The 21,693-nt window shown below is 46.8% G+C and overlaps 1 protein-coding gene across 1 annotated transcript in view; it reads left to right on the forward strand.

Annotated features, from left to right (window-relative positions):
• The first annotated feature begins 981 nt into the window (after positions 1 to 981).
• LOC140398536 (inactive phospholipase C-like protein 2) overlaps positions 982 to 21,693 on the forward strand; it is a 265,583-nt gene continuing 244,871 nt past the window's right edge. The window contains exon 1 of the mRNA XM_072487317.1: positions 982 to 1,731. Coding sequence (XP_072343418.1) covers positions 1,504 to 1,731 — 228 coding nt within the window. The 5' untranslated portion in view covers positions 982 to 1,503. The remainder of the gene's footprint in view (positions 1,732 to 21,693) is intronic.

Consider the following 21,693-nt stretch of genomic DNA (forward strand, 5'->3'; position numbering starts at 1 on the left):
ATTGTGATCCGTTCAAAACCCCTCAAATGTCAGCGAATAAAACGGAATAAGCAAGAAAAAAACTTGACCGAGTAGCTGAGTTTGAACGAAGGTAGAGATGGAGATGTGGAGAAATCGCGAGAGGGAATTTGGAAAAATACTGAGGTGTTTGACAAAAGGACCTTTGCAGCTTTACTGAGCTACCTCCTCGTCCCCGCTTGGGTCCACAAAGCGAAAAAACATACTTGGAGAACATGCACATACACCAATGATCAACTTTTTCCCATTTCAGGAGTGGGGTGGGGGTCAGGCAACTTTGTCCAGGTGGGAAAAGGGAGGGGGATCGGGCCTTACATGCTGGAAATACTCAGGGAGAGAGAGAGATAAACAGAGTTTCTATCAGGCTGACGAGCTTCGGTTAAAATTCCCCCATCCAGGTTTGTCCCTGCAGCGTGGAGGAAGCTTTAGGGGAACACCGATAGACGCTGAGGAGCGGTTAGCAGGAGGCGAGGCACACGCTCAAAAGTTAGGGGAATTTGAGGGGGTTGGGGGAAAGGGTCTTTCCGGGTCGGAGACAGGGTCGTGCCCTGAATCCTGTCCTGAACGAGCCGAGCCCCTCCTGTGTGGCCTCGGAGTTAACGAAAGGTGGCGACCCTGCACTGTGAGAGAGAGACACCCAGCCCGAACGAGAGGAGCTTATTGAACATTGACAGCGTTTTGTTCAAAATAAACTGTTCGCTCTCACTCTCGGGCGGTTTCTGTATTTTCTACATTAAAAAAAAATAATCTTGACTTCATAAAGGCAAAGTAATAAAATGCACACGGGTTTGGGTTGGAAGGTGAGCAATGAAGTCTTTTCAAAAGCCCCTTTGCACTAAACACCTGCAATGTGAAAATGTCAACATGGAAACGGCTTCCAATGGACCCGAAACCCACACTGTGAAACGTGCCTGCTCGTTGGAGGTGGAGCTGTAGAGGGATATGGTGGCGCCCCATCCTGACTGTGCAAAGCTCCAGCTTCGGGACACTAGCAAGAGCTGAGAATCGTGTCGATGCCAGGGACGCTGAACTTGCATTTAGAGGCTGGTGTCTGCAGAACAAAGGGCGGGGGTTCTGAAGGAGAATTGTGGGGGCGTTGGGAGGTCTCTGATGCAAACAGGAGATGTCCTTGCAGACTGTCAGCACGATCTAATTCGGGCCCCCACGTTTTGATCCCATGATTTTTCTTGAGGGTTGATCCGGGAAGGGGGCGTTCTTTGCAACACAACACGTGTTGTTGAACGAGGAAGTAACACACACCCAGGCTTGGTGTGGTGACTGGAGTTTCGCAGGAAGTGAATGAAGCCGCCCGGGGTTGGGTTGCAGGGAGCTGGGTGGCCCGGGTTAGTTTCAGGTCAGTTTCCCCGGTGAGTTTCAGGTCAGCGGCGAGGGGAGCAGGAGGAGGGGGGATACTGGTCAGTGATATCCCAGCTCTGTCTGCAGCATGCTGGCCGCATAGAGGAGTGGGGAGGCGATGCTGCTTTGATGATGATGATGATGATGATGATGGCGGATGGACAGAGGGACGGTGCTGAATCCGGGCTGCCGGTCCCGCAGCCTCCCCCCGGCGACCCCCTCCCAAACTCAGCGGGGCTTTTAGCCGAAAGCCAGCCCCTGTCGAATGGCAAATGCCCGGAGCGGAGCGAGGCTCAAGCCGGCAGCGAGACTGCAGAGACGATTCCGTCTCCAACTCCCCGCAGCAGCATCATCAAGGTAACACATTGAGATCCTCGCTATCCACACACTCACTTTGCCTCATCTCATCTGCTCTAAATCTGTCTGGCCGGGTGCTAATTTTATTCCATCGTTTTTTCTCAGTTAAAAGCAATGTCTTGCCTCTGTTTTGAAGAGGACTGCTTGCCTTTTACAAGTAACCTTGTCCAAATAACCCCCCTTCCCATTCATCCAGCAGCTGTAGACAGAGTGCAAACTGCTTTATCCACAGAAAGTGTGTGTGTGTTGGGGGAAGCTGCTAACACTGTCCTTGAAAGTATGTCTGGGCAGCGTTCTGTTTAAATAGAAAGGACATCTCAGAAACTCGGGTGATTTGTTTTAGAGTGCTGGGGAGCTGTCATTTGGGCGGTGCTTTTAGGGAGTGTCCTTGTCCACCCCCTCCTCCCCGGCTGAGCAGCGGGGCAGTTTTGTTTTCAATTGTGGTCTTTAAAACCAGTTTTTGTGACCAACTTTTCCCGCACACCGAAAGATGTGAGCTGAAGGCGGTGCTAACTTCAACCAGCAGTGGAACTAACTGGTGGCGCCCGTTGACAGGAACCCCCCACGGCGCTGACCGGGGGTCCAAGGCTTTATTCAACACATGACTCCTTTTCTCAGACAGGGAGTTCTCGTTCTGAAGTGGTTAGCTGTTCTTTCTATATCCAGCACCGCAGCAAAATACATTGCCTGCCCCCCCCCCCCCCCCCCCCGTACGTTTCATTACAGCATTAGGCTGCCCTCCTGAACTTTTGCGGGTGGGACTTGACTGAACATGTGTTCCAGTTGAGAGGTGGGTCAACTGGATGTAGCTCCAAGGGCAAAGATATTTTAAGATGGCACTTCGCTTATTTCAGAGGGGTGACATGGAAGTGTAAGTTATGTCACAGAGTCATCCAATCCGTACAGTGCAGAAGCAGACCATTCGGCCCATCGAGTCTGCACCGACCATCCGAAAGCGCACCCGACCCACTACCCCGCCCTATCCCTGTAACCCCGCCTCACCACATCTTTGGGTGGAAAGAGGCAGGAAGCCCACAAAGACGCGGGGGGAGAGTGTGCAAACGCCACACAGACAGTTACCCGAGGCTGGACTCAAACCCGGGTCCCTGGTGTTGTGAGGCAGCAGTGCATGCCTTTGTGCCGCCCCAAAGTCAAAATATGTCGTCGCCTCACAAAAGAAACACTTTCCGGTTCCAAATATGGGTCTCATCCTTTCACCTCTTTTACCACCTAGTGAGATAATATTTTCTTTGCACTTGTGATTATTTCGGACAAATCAGCACATCACTAGCCGCTGGCCTATTTGCTCCATTCTATGTTCTCATGTGTTGCCAAATTCAATAAGCTGGGTGCTGAGCTACTGTTTAAGTTTTGGACTTGGAATTTGCAATGCAAAGAGTTTCCCAAATTCTACTCTGCTCTTTGGGAAAAGGGCCAATTTGAAGGATTTAACCGTGTTACAAGCAGCAAGCATCCTTTTTTTGTTTCCAACTGAACTTTAAATTTGTGCGAGCCGCATGGAATTCCCCATTGTACATTTATATCAGGGGACATGGAAGATTATTCCTTCTGTGGTCAGTTTTCCCACAAGCACTGTAATCAAACCATGGAGTTTTCCCATTTGTCATTTGTGCTCGATGATTGAGATGCATATTACTGAAAAATCGTTTCATTTGCATTGTGTGGTGAGAGTTTTACTGCAAAGCAACTAACGCCGTAAAGATGTTCAGTATTTTCGCCAGTGCAAATTCTTTTAACTAGTTGAACTGTCAAATGTGCTATTTGTGTAATAAGTGATCGAAAACAACGCCAAACTATCTAATTCAATGTTGTACATGCCACACCTAACACCCCTTACCGCATAGACTTTGGTTTAACTTGTGTGCTGCATTGTTTTCCACAATCCTTAGTCATTCTGGTCTGTACAGAGCAAGCAAGCATTTTAATTTTGCAAACCGATCTGCTTCCCTTATTTAAAAAAAAAACCTGCATCATTTTATCGTAGAATAGCTCACTGGATGATAATTCACTTGACCTAGCTAGGTTATATTTTCCAATATTTCTATTCGTTAATACAGCAAATGAAGAAACGCAACTATAACCATGGTAGCTGTTTTTTTTAGTTAACATTAAAACAAACAATTTGTAACAAAAGCATGAAAAGAAAATGCTGGAAATACATAGCCAGCCAGTCAGCACCTTCAAGAGAAAGGCAAGTTAACACTCTGGAATCCTCAGCAGAAGTAACTGAAACATTAATACATCTCCCTGTCGTCTGCTGATCAGCTTGCTGGATATTTCCACCACTTTCTCTATCTAACGTTGTGATAGTTAGGGGTTGTTTGTTTTTGGAATAACTCTTGCTTCACTACTCTGTTTTGTTTAAAAACTCCCTTTGCAAAGGGGGCACATGCTCTTGTGACCGCTCACATTCGGATGTCCTGGTTTGACTCCTTGGAGGTTTTGATTCTGAAAAACCTGTCGCTCATTTTTAATTATAGGAAATGTGTTCTGGATCCCTGTAGACATCGATAACTTTTAAAAGAAATGAATCCTCAGGAAGCCAATAGAAAGAAAGAAAATTTGGATGAGGTTTCACTTTTTAAATGGAAGTATTTGCTCTTAAAGTGATAATGTATAAAAATGAAATGCATATTTTGCAAAACGCATGGGTCATTATAAAAAAAGGTTGAACAGGTTAAAAAAAATCAGTGTTAATTGATAAAGAATTTTAAAATTAATTTATGGGATGTGGGTGTTAGAGGCTGGGTCAGCATTTATTGCCCTCCCTTATTCCTCCAGTTCAGAGGGTATTTCAGAGTCAACCACATTGCTGTAGGTCTGGAGTCACATGTCGGTCAAACCAGGTAAGGATGGCAGATTTCCTTCCCTAAAGTACATTAGTGAACCAAATGGGTTTTGTTTTTATGATGATAAGCAATGGTTTCATGGTCATCGTTTGAATTTTAACTCCAGTTTTTATTGAATTCAACTTTCACCATCTGCCGTGATGGGATTAGAACCCAGGTCCCTGGATCTTGCACTGTGTCTCTAGATTGCTAATCTAGTGATTTATAATTATAAATTAATACACTGCACCAACACCTCCCTTTAAACCAGTACATATTAGTGTTTGTCACGTATTTCTAGACTTGTACCTAGTCCATTGTTAACAGGCATACACATAAATATCATCCAGTATTATCTGCTTTAAGTAGAACAATAAGAACTTTCTCTGAGATTATGTAACCATGGGAAGTGTATGTATCTGAATACAGTAGCTTGAGGTTTTTTTTTTAATATGCTGCTTCAATGCCAGGTGTGGCTGGAGTAAGTGGCCTCTTTACTTATACTGTTGACCCAATTAAAATTCAGCCAGTACCTGTAGTCCTTGGGACCCGCATGCTTTTAATGAGCATGTCTTGGCTGTATTTGTATTTTTAAAGAGAACGCCATTCTCCTGCAAAGAAACATCTTGCAGTCCACCATAATGCAGGGAATTGCTTGTAAGTTATGCAATTGTTCTTGGACAACAATGTAGTGCACAGCAAGATTCCACAAACAAATGATATCAATGAGCAGTTAATCTATGTTTTGTGTTTGAGGGAGGCATATTGTCCAGACAGGGAAGACTTTGGCCCATAGAATTACATTTTAATATCCACGGCTGATCAAATGGAACAGGCAGATGGTTTAAGATCTATTTGAAGGAATGCGCTGTATAAGAGTACAGCCTGAATTATACACCTAATCTGTGGCTTCAAGTCAAAAACCTCTGACGAGTGAATGCCGGTCATGTGCCCCTCTTTGCATCTTGTGCAATTGTTTTAATGCCCATTTTGTGGGTCCATTATTACTAGCCCAGAGTTGCATCTATATTTTCCTTTTGTCTTTGTAAATTAAATCAAGAATGGTTTGCAGCACAATTCTCTACTTGATGTATCTTGTTCTCTGCTCCTTTCCCTAAGGCAAAAGGCATCAAGCTGGGTCTATCTCAAAAGGAACATCAGTTACATTAGTATTTGTGAGAGTGTTTCAGCAGACTGTTCCCATGCAATGGGTCTTTTTCCGATTGGCAGGCAGCGACTAGTGGGGTACCGCAGGGATCTAGGACCCCAATTATTCACATTATATATTAATGATTTGGATGAGGGAACTAAATGTATTATCTCCAAAATTTGCAGACAGTACAAAGTGAGTGGGAGGACGAGCTGTGAGGAGGATGCAGAGATGTTTCAGTGGGATTTGGACATGCTAAGTGAGTGGGCATATGCAAGGCAGATGCAATATAATGTGGATAAATGCGAGGTTAGCCGCTTCTCTAGTAAAAATAGGAAAGCAGATTGATATTTGAATGGGTATAAATTGAGAGAGGTGGATACTCAGTGAGACCTTGGTGCCCTCGTACATCAGTTGCTGAAAATAAGTGCGCAGGTACAGCAGGAATTAAAGAAGGCAATTGGTATGTTGGCCTTAATAGTGAGAGGATTTGAATATAGGAATAAAGATGTTTTACTGCAATTGTATAGGGCATTGGTGAGGCCACACCGGGAGTATGGTGTGTAGTTTTGGTGTCCTTATCTGAGAAAGGATGTTCTTGCTATGGAGGGAGTACAGCAAAGGTTCACCAAGCTGATTCCTGGATGGCGGAACTAAGTCGTTTAGGATTATATTAATTGGAGTTTAGAGAAGTGAGAGAATCATAGAAAATTGTATGATTCTAACAGGATTAGACAGGGTCGATTCAGAAAGAATGTTCCCGATGGTGGGGGAGTCCAGAATAGCGGTCATAGTTTGAATACAAGGACTAAACCTTTTAGGACTGAGGTGAGGAGAGATTCCTTCAATTAGAGAGTGGTGAATCTGTGGAATTCACTACGACAGAAAGTAGTTGAGACCAAAACATTATGTAATTTCAAGAATGAATTAGATATAGTTCTTGTAGCTAAAGGGATCAAAGGATATGGAGGGGAAGGTGGGATCAGGGTATTGAACTTGATATCAGCCATGATCATAATGAATGGTGGAGCAGGCTCGAAGGGCCGAGTGGCTTCCTCCTGCTTCCATTTTCGATGTATGTTTCTGTACAAGAGACCACTTTCTGTGTCTAACAGGGTGGCAGTTAACAGGGCTTTTTTTTTTTGGGGGGGGGGGGGGGGGAAGTAACTCTTACATTTCAACTCTTTTGAAATGTCCCCTTTGCAGAAGTGGCAGATCTTGTGACTGTTAGTTTTTGGATGCCCTGGTTTGACAGCATGGGGGTTTTGATTCACAAAAACTTGACTCCAAAATGGGTGACAACAAGGGGGCAGGAATGAACAAATCAAATGTCCCCTGCTTTTCAGACATCTTTGTCCCCTCCCTCTGGTCTGCATATTCCCACAACAAGGCAGCTGAAATGGAAATTCAGTTGCCTGTGGATTTTTCTCATTATCCTTTGCTCAATGATGCTGTGCATTGGTGCTTAACACAGGCGTCATAGTGCTGTAAATGTACAGCTTTCCCTGCATCATTCTCTATTTATGAGACCGAGAGAATGTCAAGACACACAAGCTTCTGGAAATGGCACATTTTCAGTGGTTTCAGGAAGTCTAGAGTATCGGTCTGCAGTGAAGCTCTGTCAGGGATTGACCCAGGCAAAGGAGCAGAGAACGGGATTTATCATGTGTGTGGCAGCTAGGTTTTTCTTCATTTCACTGTCATCCTTTGCTCCAAGTTACAAAAACAAAAGTGAAATTGTTGGTAAATCTGGGATTGTAAGCACATGAGGCAAGTATTTTATGTGGGGTATCTGTCATATGTATGTGATGTATTCCAGTGTTTGGTAAATAATGAAATAAATGAATGAACTAGACTGCCTCCTCTAGCATTGGCCCATAAATTCTTCTGTCCAATTTCTACTGCTTATCTACAGCCGGGACATGAGCCTTCCCTTTAGTCTATCTCTGACTTTTAGCCATCAGCCTCCACTCACGTGGTCGGGTCCACTTTTTCTAGCCATGCCCTGTCCTGGCTCTACCTGTAGCTTAATTGGCACCTGTGCCAGGCTTAATTTCTCAGCTGTGCTTTCTACATTATGAAGTGCAGACGTTTTGGTATAGTGGATGACAAATGTTTCCTCTTGTGCTTTTCTCATCTTCGACCCTTACCCAATTGCTTTCACCCACTGCTACCTTTTCTCCTTCATTTATGCAGACTGGGTTGTGGACAACACTTCACTACACAACACTTTCCCCAGTGGCCCAACCAAGTGTTGCACCATGTTTTAAGAGAAGGAGCATGTTTGCCGCCCCCTTAGTGGAAAGTGGAGCTTAAAATTGTTACCAGTTGACATTAGTATGTCCACACAACCTAAATGTGACTCTTAAACATGTTTACTAATGTTGTACACATTCTGTTATCTGCTGACCTTCAGCCCAAACAAAAAGCAGTCTGGACCTCCATTGGATTCAAGTTGCTATGGGCATCAGCATAATTTAAAAAAAAATTTAGTGTACCCAATTAATTTTTTCCAATTAATGGGCAATTTAGCATGGCCGATCCATCTACTCTGCACATCTTTGGGTTGTGGGGGCGAAACCCGCACGGGGAGAATGTGCAAACTCCGCACGGACAGTGACCCAGAGCCGGGATCGAACCTGGGATCTCGGCGCCGTGAGGCAGCAATGCTAACCACTGTGCCACCGTGCTGCCCCGGTATCAGCATAATTTAGGGGAATACATCATTCTCCAAGTTAATTCACTCCTTTTATCATGCCCGCAATATATCAGCAACAAGTGTGTAAATGCACGAGGGAAAATTATTGCTGCTTCATACTCCTATGGAGCAGATCTGCAAGCTGTATGTTAGTGAGATCTGTGGCTGCTCCCCATGATCATGGTTACTTTAACCGGTAATTTTTCGGACATCTACACAAACTGTGATAGGACATTTATCAAGTTGCATGCAGGTTTGTGAATTGAAATGCGCTGTGATATACTTTGACGCCTCCAGCATCTTTTGCATATGAGAGCGTGAAAGCACAGCTAGCTAAAGTGAACTGGAAACTTAGGTTCAGAGGTAGGTCAATGGGGTAGGTCAATGTGGATGCAGTGGCAAATATTTAAGGGGCTATTTCAGGCTACACAGAAAAGGTACATTCCAATGAGAAAGAAACATTCCAAAGGGTAGACACACCATCTGGAGTTAACATTAAAGAAAAATTAAGGATGGTATCAAACATAATGAAAATGCAATATGATTGCGCAAAGGTGGGTGGCAGGCCAGAGTATAAAAAATGATCAAAGGATTGATAAGAAAGGAAAAATTAGAGCACCAGAGAAAACTAGCTCAAAATATGACGACAGATAGTAAGAGTTTTAAAAAATATTTTTAAAAAGAGAAGCGTTAACAAAGTGAGCGTAGGTCCTGTAGAAATTTCTATAAAAACTCTTACTATTTGTCTTGGGAATTAATAATGGAAAATAAGGAATCATAGAATCCCTACAGTGCAGAAGGAAGCCATTAGGCCCATTGAGTCTGCACCGACCCTCTGAAAGAGCACCCAACCTAGGCCCACTCCCCCGTAACCTCACCTAACTTTTTGACACTGAGGGGCAATTTAGCATGGCCAATCCATCTAATCTGCACATCCTTGGACTGTGGGAGGAAACCGAAGGAAACCCATGCAGACACGTTAGAATGTCTGTGGAGTTTGCATTGTCACCCAAGATCACCCAAGGAATTGAACCCCCGACCCTGGTGTTGTGAGGCAGCAGTGCTAACCACTGTGCCACAGTGCCGTCCAGTTTGAGATGGTAGATGAATTGAACAGGTATTTTGCATTGGCCTTCACTATAGAGAATACAAATAATGTACCAGAAATAGCTGTAAATAGCTGGAAGGGAAGGTGGAACTCAAAAATTACGATCACTAGGGAAGTGGTACTGACCAAATTGTTGGAGCTGCGGGCTACCAAATCCTTGGGTTCTGGACGTCATCCTAGGGGCTTCAAAGAAGTGGTTAGTGAGATTGTTGATGTGTTGTTTTTAATTTTCAAAATTTCCCTCGCTTCGGGGAAGGTTCCATTAGGTCGGAAAATAGTGAATGTAACTCCTTCATTCAAAAAGGGAGGGAGACGGAAAGCAGGAAACTACAGACCAGTTAGCTTAACATCTGACATAGGGAAAATATTCAAAGCTATTGTGAAAGTCCTTGTGGTGGGGGGTGCGGGTGCATTCCGGCTGTTCTCACCAGCAGGACCTTCTGATCCTGCCGACGGTGAATCCCCACCAAGGTTTCTGACGGTGGGGGGTGGATTCAATGGAAATTCCCATTGAGAAACAGCCTGCGGGGGGCATGGAAAATCCCTGGATACTTGGAAAAATTCAGGGTAGTCAGGCAGAGTCAAGGGAAATTATGTTTGACTAATTCATTGGAGTTAACAAACATGTGCTGTGGATAAAGGGGAACCGTTGGATGTACTGTATTTAGCTTACCAGAAGGCATTTGATAAGTTGCCACATCTACTGAGGTTATTGCAGGGGGAAAAAAGCTCATGGTGTTAGGTTCAGGGGGTAATGTATTGGCATGAGTAGAAGATTGGCTAGCTAACAGGAAACAGAAGGAGGGCAGTAATGGGTATTTTCTGGTTGGCAAGATGTAACGAGTGGTTTGCCACAGGCATCAATGCTGAGGCCTCGATTTTTACAATTTATGTAAGTGTCATGTGAGACTACCGTTAAGAAATGGGTGTTTAAGAAATGTACCTTTAAGAAATGGATGTTCAGAGGATTTGGGGGCAGTGGAGACGGCATAGGGGGAGGTGGAGGCCTCAGTCTGGGCTCCGATACGGGAGAACCATAGGTTTGTTCCAGGTAGGATAGATGGTGGGTTCCTAAGCTGGCACCAGGCGGGAATTAAAAGGATGGGGGATTTATTCATCGATGGGACCTTTGCCAGTCTGAGGGTGCTGGAGGAGAAATTTGGGTTACCTCCAGGAAATGCCTTTAGGTATATGCAGGTTTGGGCGTTCGTGAGAAAGCAGGTCGGGGAATTCCCGCTGCTGCCTGCCCGGAGGATACAGGACAGGGTGGTTTCGGGCATGTGGGCCGGGGAGGGAAAGATATCCGAGATATACCAGGAGTTGCAGGAGGCGGAGGAAGCCTCGGTGGAGGAGCTGGGTGAGGAGCTGGATGAGGGCCTGTGGGCCTGGGCAGGGTCAATTCCTTCTCTTCTTGCGCCAGGCTCAGCCTGATCCAGTTTAAAGTGGTGCACAAGGTGCATATGACAGGGGCAAGGATGAGTAAGTTTTTTGGGGTAGAGGACAGGTGTGTAAGGTGTTCGGGGAGCCCAGCAAACCACGCCCATATGTTTTGGACATGCCCGGCGCTTACGGAATTTTAGAAAGGCTTCGCAAAGGCTATGTCCAAGGTCTTGGATACTCGGGTAAAACCGAGCTGGGGGATAGCAATATTTGGGGTATCGGATGATCCGGGAGTGCAGGAGTCAAAAGAGGCCGGAGCTCTGGCCTTTGCCTCCTTGATAGCCTAGAGCAGGCTCTTGTTAATGTGGAGGGTCGCGAAGCCCCCAAGCGTAGAGGCTTGGGTCAACGACATGGCGGGGTTTCTTAGGTTAGAGAAGATAAAGTTTGCCTTGCGAGGGTCCTTGCAGGGGTTCTCCGGGTGGTGGCAACCGTTCCTTGACTTTCCCGAGGGAGGGGGAGGGCGGGCTGATTTCTTTCTTTTTTTGTAAGGGGCGCATGCCCCACTTTGCTTTGAGATGGGTGTTAAATTGTTAATCGTTTAAAGGGTTAAGTTGTTCTGTTTTGTTGGCATATTGCCCTGTTTGCTTTGTATTATTTTCCTTTTTGAAGTGTTTTGTAAAAATTATTGAAAAACTTTGAATAAAAACATTTTTTAAAAAAGAAATGGGTGTTTATCAGTGATGTCAGAGAGTGGATGGAGCTGGGCTGTCTGTCAGTTTTTTACTTTTGTTTTAGGCTGTTTGCTGCAGGGTGTCTTTTAGTTTCGTTTTCAGTGTTGGAGCTAAAGCCAGACCAAGCAGGTGTACTGCTGTTCTCTCTGCCATCAAAAGACTATCTCTTCATCATTTGGTGAATTCAGAATTATAAATGTTCTCAGTAGTGAATGTAAACCTAATGTGCTTCTGTTGAAAGGTGTTTCTTCTGTCTTCTGGATGTTGTTTGGGAAGTTATTGAGAATTACTTAGTGTTGTACTCTTTGGGGGGTTGTATTTGAATTGATGGTTGCTAAGATGTTCACTATGTTTTAAAAAGGTTAACTGAGTTCATAGAATAAACATTGTTTTGCTTTAAAAAATACTTTTCCATTTCTGCTCTACCACACCTGTAGAGTGGGCCGTGTGCTCCCCATACCACAATCTATTAAAGGTTGTGTTTCAGGTGAACTCCATGATACGCTTTGGGGTTCTCTAAACCCTGGCCCATAACATAAGTTACTTCAATGAACCCACAAAAAGTATGGTTGCTAAATTTGCTGATGACAAGGTAGGGTAGTAAGATGTGACGAGGACACAAAGAGGATACAAAAAGATATAGATTGGTTAAGTGAGTGGAAAAAAAGTCCTGGCAAATGGAATATAATGTGGGAAAGTGTAAAATTGTCCAGATGGCAGGAAAAATAAAACATAAAGCCTATTATCTAAATGATGAGTGATTGAAGAGCTGTGAGATGCAGAGGGACTGGGGGTTCTAGTGCATGAATCACCAAGGGCTAGCACTTGGGTACAGAAAATAATTGGGAAAGCAAATAGGTTGTTATAGTTTATTGTGATGGAATTGATTACAAAAGTGAGGAGGTTATGCTTCAGTTGCAGAGGGCATTGGTGAGACCCCATCTGGAGTATTGTGTACTGCATTATTTAAGGAAATTAGTAAGGGCATTAGAAGCAGTTCAGAGAAAGTTTATTAGACTCATACCAAGAATGGGTGAGTTGCCTTCTGAAGAAAGGCTTGGAGAGGTTAGGTTTGTATCCATTCACGTTTAGAAGAGCAGGTGGCAACTTGATTGAAACCTTTAAGATCCTGAGGGGTATTGACAGGGTGGATGTGGAGAAGATGTTTCCTCTTGTTCGAGAATCTGGAACTAGGAGTCACTATTTAAAAATAAGGTGTCGTTCATTTAAGAATTTTATTTCGTAAGAGGGTTGTGAGTCTCTGGAACTCTCTTCCTCAAGCAGATTCTTTACGGCAGAGCTAGATAGGTTCTTGATTAACAAGGGGGTGAAAGAGGTTCTTGATTAACAAGGGGGTGAAAGGTGATCGTTGTAGCCAGGGTGAGATTATAATTAGATCAGGCATGATCTTATTGAATGGCAGAACAGGCTCGGGGGGGCTGAGTGACGTACTCCTAATTTGTATGTTCATAACCAGTCTAACCTACATTTCACTCCAGATCCATAGCAGTCTGCAATGTCACAAACCTGGAAGGTTAACTTTGCTTTTTTTCTCTTAAGGTAAAAGCAAAATACTGCAGATACCGGAAACAGAATTGTAGAATCCCTATGGTACAGAGTTAGGCCATTTGGCCCATCAAGTATGCACTGACCCTCTGAAAGAGCACCCACCTAGGCCCACTCCCCCACCCTATCCCCGTAACCCCAGCTAAATTGCACATCTTTGGACTGTGGGACGAAACCGGAGCACCCAGAGGAAACCACGCAGACACCAGGCGAACGTGTAAACGCCACACAGTCGCCCAGGACCGGAATTGAACCCGGTTCCTGGCGCTGTGAGGCAGCAGTGCTCACCATCTTTGAAATAACTTGAAATAAAAGCAGAATATGCCGGAAAGGCCCAGTAGATCTGGCAGCATCTGTGCAGAAAAAGAGTTTCAACTCCACCCGATTTCTTCAGAGCTGTGCAATGTTTCAGAGCTGCGTTGGAAGTAGTTTGGAGATTGTTTACCTGACTAATATCTGGAATGGGCTGGTTTTCTTATGAGGGAAGCTTGGACAGTCTAGGCCTGTATCCATTGGAGTTTGGAAGAGAAAGAGGCGACTTGATTGGCGCATGTAATATCTTGAGGCGTCTTGATAGTGTGGGTGTGAAAAAGATGTTTCCTCTTGTGGTATATTCTCGAACTAGGGATCACTGTTTACAAATAAGGGGTTGCTCGTTTAAGACAGAGATGAGGAGAATTCTCTTGAGGGTAGTGATTCTTTGCAATTCTCTGTCTCAAAAGACAGTGGAAGCAGAGTCTTTGATTATTTTTAAGGCAGATGTAGATGGATTCTTGATAAGCAGGGGCTGAATGGTTGCCAGGGGTTAGCGGGAATGTGGACTTGAGGTTACAACCAAATTGATGTGTTGGGTGTTCTGGATCACATACAGGTCACCAACACTTGAAGTTGTCCAACATTATTTTGTTAAAAGGTTAACTATTTAAACATACTTGAACTGTGGGTAAATACGATACCAGCTTTAACTAAAGACTTTTGCCTTGTCCTAACCAGTTGATGCACTCAGCACATAGTGAATGTCTATGTTGCAGGCTGTGAGCTCTGTGCTCCTAGCTAGCTGCCACTCTAATCAGCGGGAACTCTGGTGTCCCCTGTCTTTATAGTGCGTGTGCTCTCACTGTTGATTGGCTGCGGTGTTGTGTATGTTGATTGGTCCCACTGTGTGTCCATCAGTGTGTGTCAGCACCATGATATACTGGTGTATATTATGACATCCCCCTTTTATATAAAAAAATGTGCCTGCGTGACAAATAGTGTATGGTGAATGTTCCTGACTACGTGTGTGCGAAATATTTACATGACTATGTCCATAAAACTAAGCTATTTACATGGGAAGGTGCTGGTGCAGAAAAAAACAGTGTGTCACACAAATAACAAGATGAACACTATATACAAATCACTTGAACGATTAAACGGAAGAACAGAACAGACCAGAGAGTCCATTAGAGCAAAGTTCACAAATTAAGTCTCTGAGGTGGGCGACGAATTCTGGTTGACCGGCAGGGTGGCACACCACTCATCGTCCGAATCGATGCTGTATACCGACAGCGGCTGGTGTCTTTGCTTCGGGGCAGCCTGTTTTTCGTTACGACAACGACTTGAAAAGGCGCCTTCAGGTCCTCGGTGTCACTGCTGTGTCGGAGGTCGGATTCGGACTCGGTGACCGTGGGTTGAATTGCCCGAACGTTCCTGCGAGGCTGGCTGAAGCGATATAAATTGGAAGGCTGAGCTGCTCGACAGCAGGCAGCATAGTGGCCAAGTCTTCCACATCGTAGGCATTGTCGAGATTTTGTGGGGCATTGCCGCTTTAAATGGGCGGAGTCCCAGTTGCCGCACGTTGTGATGTCAGCACGTTCGCTGCACCACCGCGCATGTGCGCTGCGGTCCTGTGTGGTGCGCGTCTGCGCATTACGTTCCTCCCTGTCGCCGTCCCCTCGTTTGGTGCGTACAAGCACAGGAGTCTGCGAAAAGCGTGCAAAATGGCCGCCCTCATCCAGGCTGAGGCCCTGGAGGTGTTCAATCACTTGGACCCGTTCCGCCTCGTGGGGACCTTGCCGCGCCGTTTCAGCCGCTTGTATATGGGAGTACTGACTGGTGGCATTTTCATGTAGGACACAGGTCTCGATGGCGGTCGCTAGGATGAGTTGCTTTACTTTGAGGAGCTGCTGACGTAGGGGGCCCGACTGAACACCGAAAATGATCTGGTCGGGTATCATGGAGTCGGAGGTGGGCCCGTAGCTGCAGGATTGTGTAAGGATGCGGAGGTGCGTTAAAAAGGATTGGAAAGTTTCATCCTTACCCTGCAAATGCTGCTGGAACACGTAGCGTTCAAAACTTTCATTCACCTCTACGCTGCAGTGAGTATCAAATTTGAGGAGAACCGTCTTGAACTTCGTCTTGTCTTCGTCATCTGCAAAGGTGAGAGAGTTGAAAATATGGATGGCATGGTCCCCGGCCGTGGAGAGGAGAAGAGCAATCTTTCTGGTGTCCGCGGCGCCCTCCCTGTCCGTGGCTTCGAGGTAGAGCTGGAAGCGCTGTTTGAAAATCATCCAGTTGGCCCCGAGGTTGCCGGCGATGTGGAGCGGCGGCGGGCTGATGTTGTCCATGTTGCAGGATGACAGAATGCTGGCAGAAGGCAGATCACTTGCAGGTAGGTCTAAGAAGTGCTGGTATGCAACCACACCTGGTATCATGATGTGTTGGGTGTTCTGGATCACATACAGGTCACCAATACTTGAAGTAGTGCAACACTATTTTATTAAAAGGTTAACTATTTAAACATACTTGAACTGTGGGTAAATACGATACCAGCTTTAACTAAAGACCTTTGCCTTGTCCTAACCAGTTGATGCACTCAGCACATGGTGAATGTCTGTGTTGCAGGCTGTGAACTCTGTACTCATAGCTAGCTGCTACACGAATCAGCGGGAACTCTGATGTCCCCTGTCTTTATAGTGCGTGTGCTCTCACTGGTGATTGGCTGCGGTGTTGTGTATGTTGATTGGTCCCACTGTGTGTCCATCAGTGTGTGTCTGCACCATGATATACTGGTGTATATTATGACACAAATCAGCCGCGATCATCTTGAATGGCAGAGAAGGCTTGAAGGGCCGAATGGCCTATTCCTCATTCGCATGTTCGTATATCAAGCTGGTTCAGACTTTTTCTTTGGCATACGAACAGTGGTGATATTTTCATGATATGCACAAAGCCATTTTAACATTTGATTACTCCACTGCACAATGTATTGGCAATTTATTTATTTTAAAAAATGCTGCTTGAACACGTTGCATATGCCATGTTAGCTGTCAAAAAAATTATCAATATTCTTGGCTAATTATATGTGCTAAGAGTTCATGCACAAGGATAATCTTAATCTGAGTCACAAGCCTCCAGAACGAGGGACATCCATTTGACACTTTTTTTTTTAATAAATATTTTATTGAAAATTTTTGGTCAACCAACACAGTACATTGTGCGTCCTTTACACAACATTATAACAATACAGATAATAATGACCTTTTTTATATAAACAAAAAACAACAAATAAATAAATATTAAATAACAAAAATGAAAACTAGCCCTAATTGGCAACTGCCTTGTCACAGGCTATACCCCCCCCCCCCCCCCCCCCCCCCCCAAGTCCTGGGCTGCTGCTGCTGCCTTCTTTTTTCCCCCATCTATCTTTCCGCAAGATATTCGACGAACGGTTGCCACCGCCTGGTGAACCCTTGAGCCGACCCCCTTAGGACGAACTTAATCCGCTCTAGCTTTATGAACCCCGCCATATCATTTATCCAGGTCTCCACCCCCGGGGGCTTGGCTTCTTTCCACATTAGCAATATCCTGCGCCGGGCTACTAGGGACGCAAAGGCCAAAACATCGGCCTCTCTCGCCTCCTGCACTCCCAGCTCTTGTGCAACCCCAAATATAGCCAACCCCCAGCTTGGTTCGACCCGGACTCCTACTACTTTTGAAAGCGCCTTTGTCACCCCCACCCAAAACCCCTGTAGTGCCGGGCATGACCAAAACATATGGGTATGATTTGCTGGGCTTCTCGAGCACCTCGCACACCTATCCTCCATCCCAAAAAATTTACTGAGCCGTGTTCCAGTCATATGTGCCCTGTGTAATACCTTAAACTGAATCAGGCTTAGCCTGGCGCACGAGGACGACGAGTTTACCCTGTTTAGGGCATCTGCCCACAGCCCCTCCTCGATCTCCTCCCCTAGCTCTTCTTCCCATTTCCCTTTTAGTTCGCCCACCATAGACTCCCCTTCGTCCCTCATTTCCCTATATATATCCGACACCTTACCATCCCCCACCCATTTCTTTGAGATGACTCTGTCCTGCACCTCTTGTGTCGGGAGCTGCGGGAATTCCCTCACCTGTTGCCTCGCAAAAGCCCTCAATTGCATGTACCTGAATGCATTCCCTTGGGGCAACCCATATTTCTCGGTCAGCGCTCCCAGACTTGCGAACTTCCCGTCCACAAATAGATCTTTCAGTTGCGTTATTCCTGCTCTTTGCCACATTCCATATCCCCCATCCATTCCCCCCGGGGCAAACCTATGGTTGTTTCTTATCGGGGACCCCCCCAATGCTCCGGTCTTTCCCCTATGTCGTCTCCACTGTCCCCAAATCTTCAGTGTAGCTACCACCACCGGGCTCGTGGTGTAGTTCCTTGGTGAGAACGGCAATGGGGCTGTCACCATAGCCTGCAGGCTGGTCCCCCTACAGGACGCCCTCTCTAATCTCTTCCACGCCGCTCCCTCCTCCTCTCCCATCCACTTACTCACCATTGAAATATTAGCGGCCCAATAATACTCACTTAGGCTCGGTAATGCCAGCCCCCCCCTATCCCTACTACGCTGTAAGAATCCCTTCCTCACTCTCGGAGTCTTCCCGGCCCAAACAAAACCCATGATGCTCTTTTCTATCCTTTTAAAAAAAGCCTTCGTGATCACCACCGGGAGGCACTGAAACACAAAGAGGAATCTCGGGAGGACCACCATCTTAACCGCCTGCACCCTCCCTGCCATTGACAGTGCTACCATATCCCATCTCTTGAAATCTTCCTCCATCTGTTCCACCAACCGCGTTAAATTTAGCCTGTGCAATGTGCCCCAATTCTTAGCTATCTGGATCCCCAGGTAACGAAAGTCTCTTGTTACCTTCCTCAACGGTAGGTCTTCTATTTCTCTACTCTGCTCCCCTGGATGCACCACAAACAGCTCACTCTTCCCCATGTTCAATTTATACCCTGAAAAATCCCCAAACTCCCCAAGTATCCGCATTATTTCTGGCATCCCCTCCGCCGGATCCGCCACATATAGTAGCAGATCATCCGCATATAAAGATACCCGGTGTTCTTCTCCTCCCCTAAGTATTCCCCTCCATCTCTTGGAACCTCTCAGCGCTATCGCCAGGGGCTCAATCGCCAGTGCAAACAGTAATGGGGACAGAGGACATCCCTGCCTTGTCCCTCTATGGAGCCGAAAATATGCCGATCCCCGTCCATTCGTGACCACACTCGCCACTGGGGCCCTATACAACAGCTGCACCCATCTAACATACCCCTCTCCAAAACCAAATCTCCTCAACACCTCCCACAGATAATCCCATTCCACTCTATCAAATGCTTTCTCGGCATCCATCGCCACTACTATCTCCGTTTCACCCTCTGGTGGGGCCATCATCATTACCTCTAACAGCCTCCGTATATTCGTGTTCAGCTGTCTCCCCTTCACAAACCCAGTTTGGTCCTCGTGAACCACCCCCGGGACACATTCCTCTATTCTCATTGCCATTACCTTGGCCAGGACCTTGGCATCCACATTTAGGAGGGAAATTGGTATGTAGGACCCGCATTGTAGCGGATCCTTTTCCTTCTTTAAGAGAAGCGATATCGTTGCTTCAGACATAGTCGGGGGCAGTTGTCCCCTTTCCTTTGCCTCGTTAAAGGTCCTCGTCAGTACCGGGGCGAGCAAGTCCAAATACTTTCTGTAAAATTCAACTGGGAATCCGTCCGGTCCCGGGGCCTTTCCCGTCTGCATGTTCCTAATTCCTTTCACCACTTCTTCTACCGTAATCTGTGCTCCCATTCCCACCCTTTCCTGCTCTTCCACCTTGGGAATTTCCAGCCAATCCAAAAAATCCATCATTCTCTCCCTCCCATCCGGGGGTTGAGCTTCATACAATTTTTTATAAAATGTCTTGAACACTTCATTCACTCTCTCCGCCCCCCGCTCCATCTCTCCTTCCTCATCCCTCACTCCCCCTATTTCCCTCGCTGCTCCCCTTTTCCTCAATTGGTGTGCCAGCAATCTGCTCGCCTTCTCCCCATATTCATACTGTACACCCTGCGCCTTCCTCCATTGTGCCTCTGCAGTGCCTGTAGTCAGCAAGTCAAATTCCACATGCAGCCTTTGCCTTTCCCTGTACAGTCCCTCCTCCGGTGCTTCCGCATATTGTCTGTCCACCCTCAAAAGTTCTTGCAGCAACCGCTCCCGTTCCTTACTCTCCTGCTTCCCTTTATGTGCCCTTATTGATATCAGCTCCCCCCTAAACACTGCCTTCAACGCCTCCCAGACCACTCCCACCTGAACCTCCCCATTGTCATTGAGTTCCAAGTACTTTTCAATACATCCCCTCACCCTTAGGCACACCCCCTCATCCGCCATTAGTCCCATGTCCATTCTCCAGGGTGGGCGCCCTCCTGTTTCCTCCCCTATCTCCAAGTCTACCCAGTGTGGGGCATGATCCGAAATGGCTATAGCCGTATATTCCGTTCCCCTCACCTTCGGGATCAATGCCCTACCCAACACAAAAAAGTCTATGCGCGAATAGACTTTATGGACATAGGAGAAAAACGAGAACTCCTTACTCCTAGGTCTACTGAATCTCCACGGGTCCACACCTCCCATCTGCTCCATAAAATCCTTAAGCACCTTGGCTGCTGCCGGCCTCCTACCAGTCCTGGACTTCGACCTATCCAGCCTTGGTTCCAACACCGTGTTAAAGTCTCCCCCCATTATCAGCTTTCCGGTCTCTAGGTCCGGGATGCGTCCTAGCATTCGCCTCATAAAGTTGGCATCATCCCAGTTCGGGGCATACACGTTTACCAAAACCACCATCTCTCCCTGTAATTTGCCACTCACCATCACGTATCTGCCCCCATTATCCACCACTATAGTCTTTGCCTCGAACATTACCCGCTTCCCCACTAATATAGCCACCCCCCTGTTTTTCGCATCCAGCCCTGAATGGAACACCTGCCCCACCCATCCTTTACGCAGCCTAACCTGGTCTATCAGTTTCAGGTGCGTTTCCTGTAACATAACCACATCTGCTTTAAGTTTCTTAAGGTGTGCGAGTACTCGTGCCCTCTTTATCGGCCCGTTGAGCCCTCTCACGTTCCACGTGATCAGCCGAGTTGGGGGGCTTCCCACCCCCCCCCCCCCCTTGCCGGTTAGCCATCATCTTTTTCCAGCTTCTCACCCAGTTCCCACGCAGCTGTATCACCCCCAGGCGGTGCCCCCCCCGCCCATCCTCTCCCGTACCCACTCCCCCCTTTCCCCAGCAGCAGCAACCCAGTAATTCCCCCCTCCCACCCCCCCCGCTAGACCCCCCGCTAGCGTAATTACTCCCCCCATGTTGCTCCCAGAAGTCAGCAAACTCTGGCTGACCTCGGCTTCCCCCCGTGACCACGGCTCGCACCGTGCGACGCCCCCTCCTTCCTGCTTCTCTATTCCCGCCATAATTATCATAGCGCGGGAACCAAGCCCGCGCCTCTCCCTCGGCCCCGCCTCCCATGGCCAACGCCCCATCTCCTCTCCCTCCCCACCTCCCCCCATCACCACCTGTGGGAGAAAGAAAAGTTACCATACCGCAGGATTAGAACATAAAACCCCTCTTCGCCCCCCCCCATTCGCCCCACCACTTTGTCCAAACGTTCTTTTTCATAATCCACTCATTCCAGTTTTTCTTCTACAATAAAAGTCCACGCTTCATCCGCCGTCTCAAAGTAGTGGTGCCTCCCTTGATATGTGACCCACAGTCTTGCCGGTTGCAGCATTCCAAGTTTTATCTTCCTTTTGTGAAGTACCGCCTTGGCCCGATTAAAGCTCGCCCTCCTTCTCGCCACCTCCGCACTCCAGTCTTGATAAACGCGGATCACCGCGTTCTCCCATTTACTGCACCGAGTTTTCTTCGCCCATCTAAGGACCATTTCTCTATTCTTAAAACGGAGGAATCTCACCACTATGGCTCTGGGAGTTTCTCCTGCTCTCGATCCTCGCACCATAACTCGGTACGCTCCCTCCACCTCCAACGGACCCGTCGGGGCCTCCGCTCCCATTAACGAATGCAGCATCGTGCTCACATATGCCCCGACGTCCGCCCCCTCCACACCTTCAGGAAGGCCAAGAATCCTCAGGTTGTTCCTCCTTGCGTTGTTTTCCAGTGCCTCCAACCTCTCC

The sequence above is a fragment of the Scyliorhinus torazame genome, chromosome 21 (genome assembly GCF_047496885.1).
Source record: "Scyliorhinus torazame isolate Kashiwa2021f chromosome 21, sScyTor2.1, whole genome shotgun sequence".
Classification (NCBI taxonomy): domain Eukaryota; kingdom Metazoa; phylum Chordata; class Chondrichthyes; order Carcharhiniformes; family Scyliorhinidae; genus Scyliorhinus; species Scyliorhinus torazame.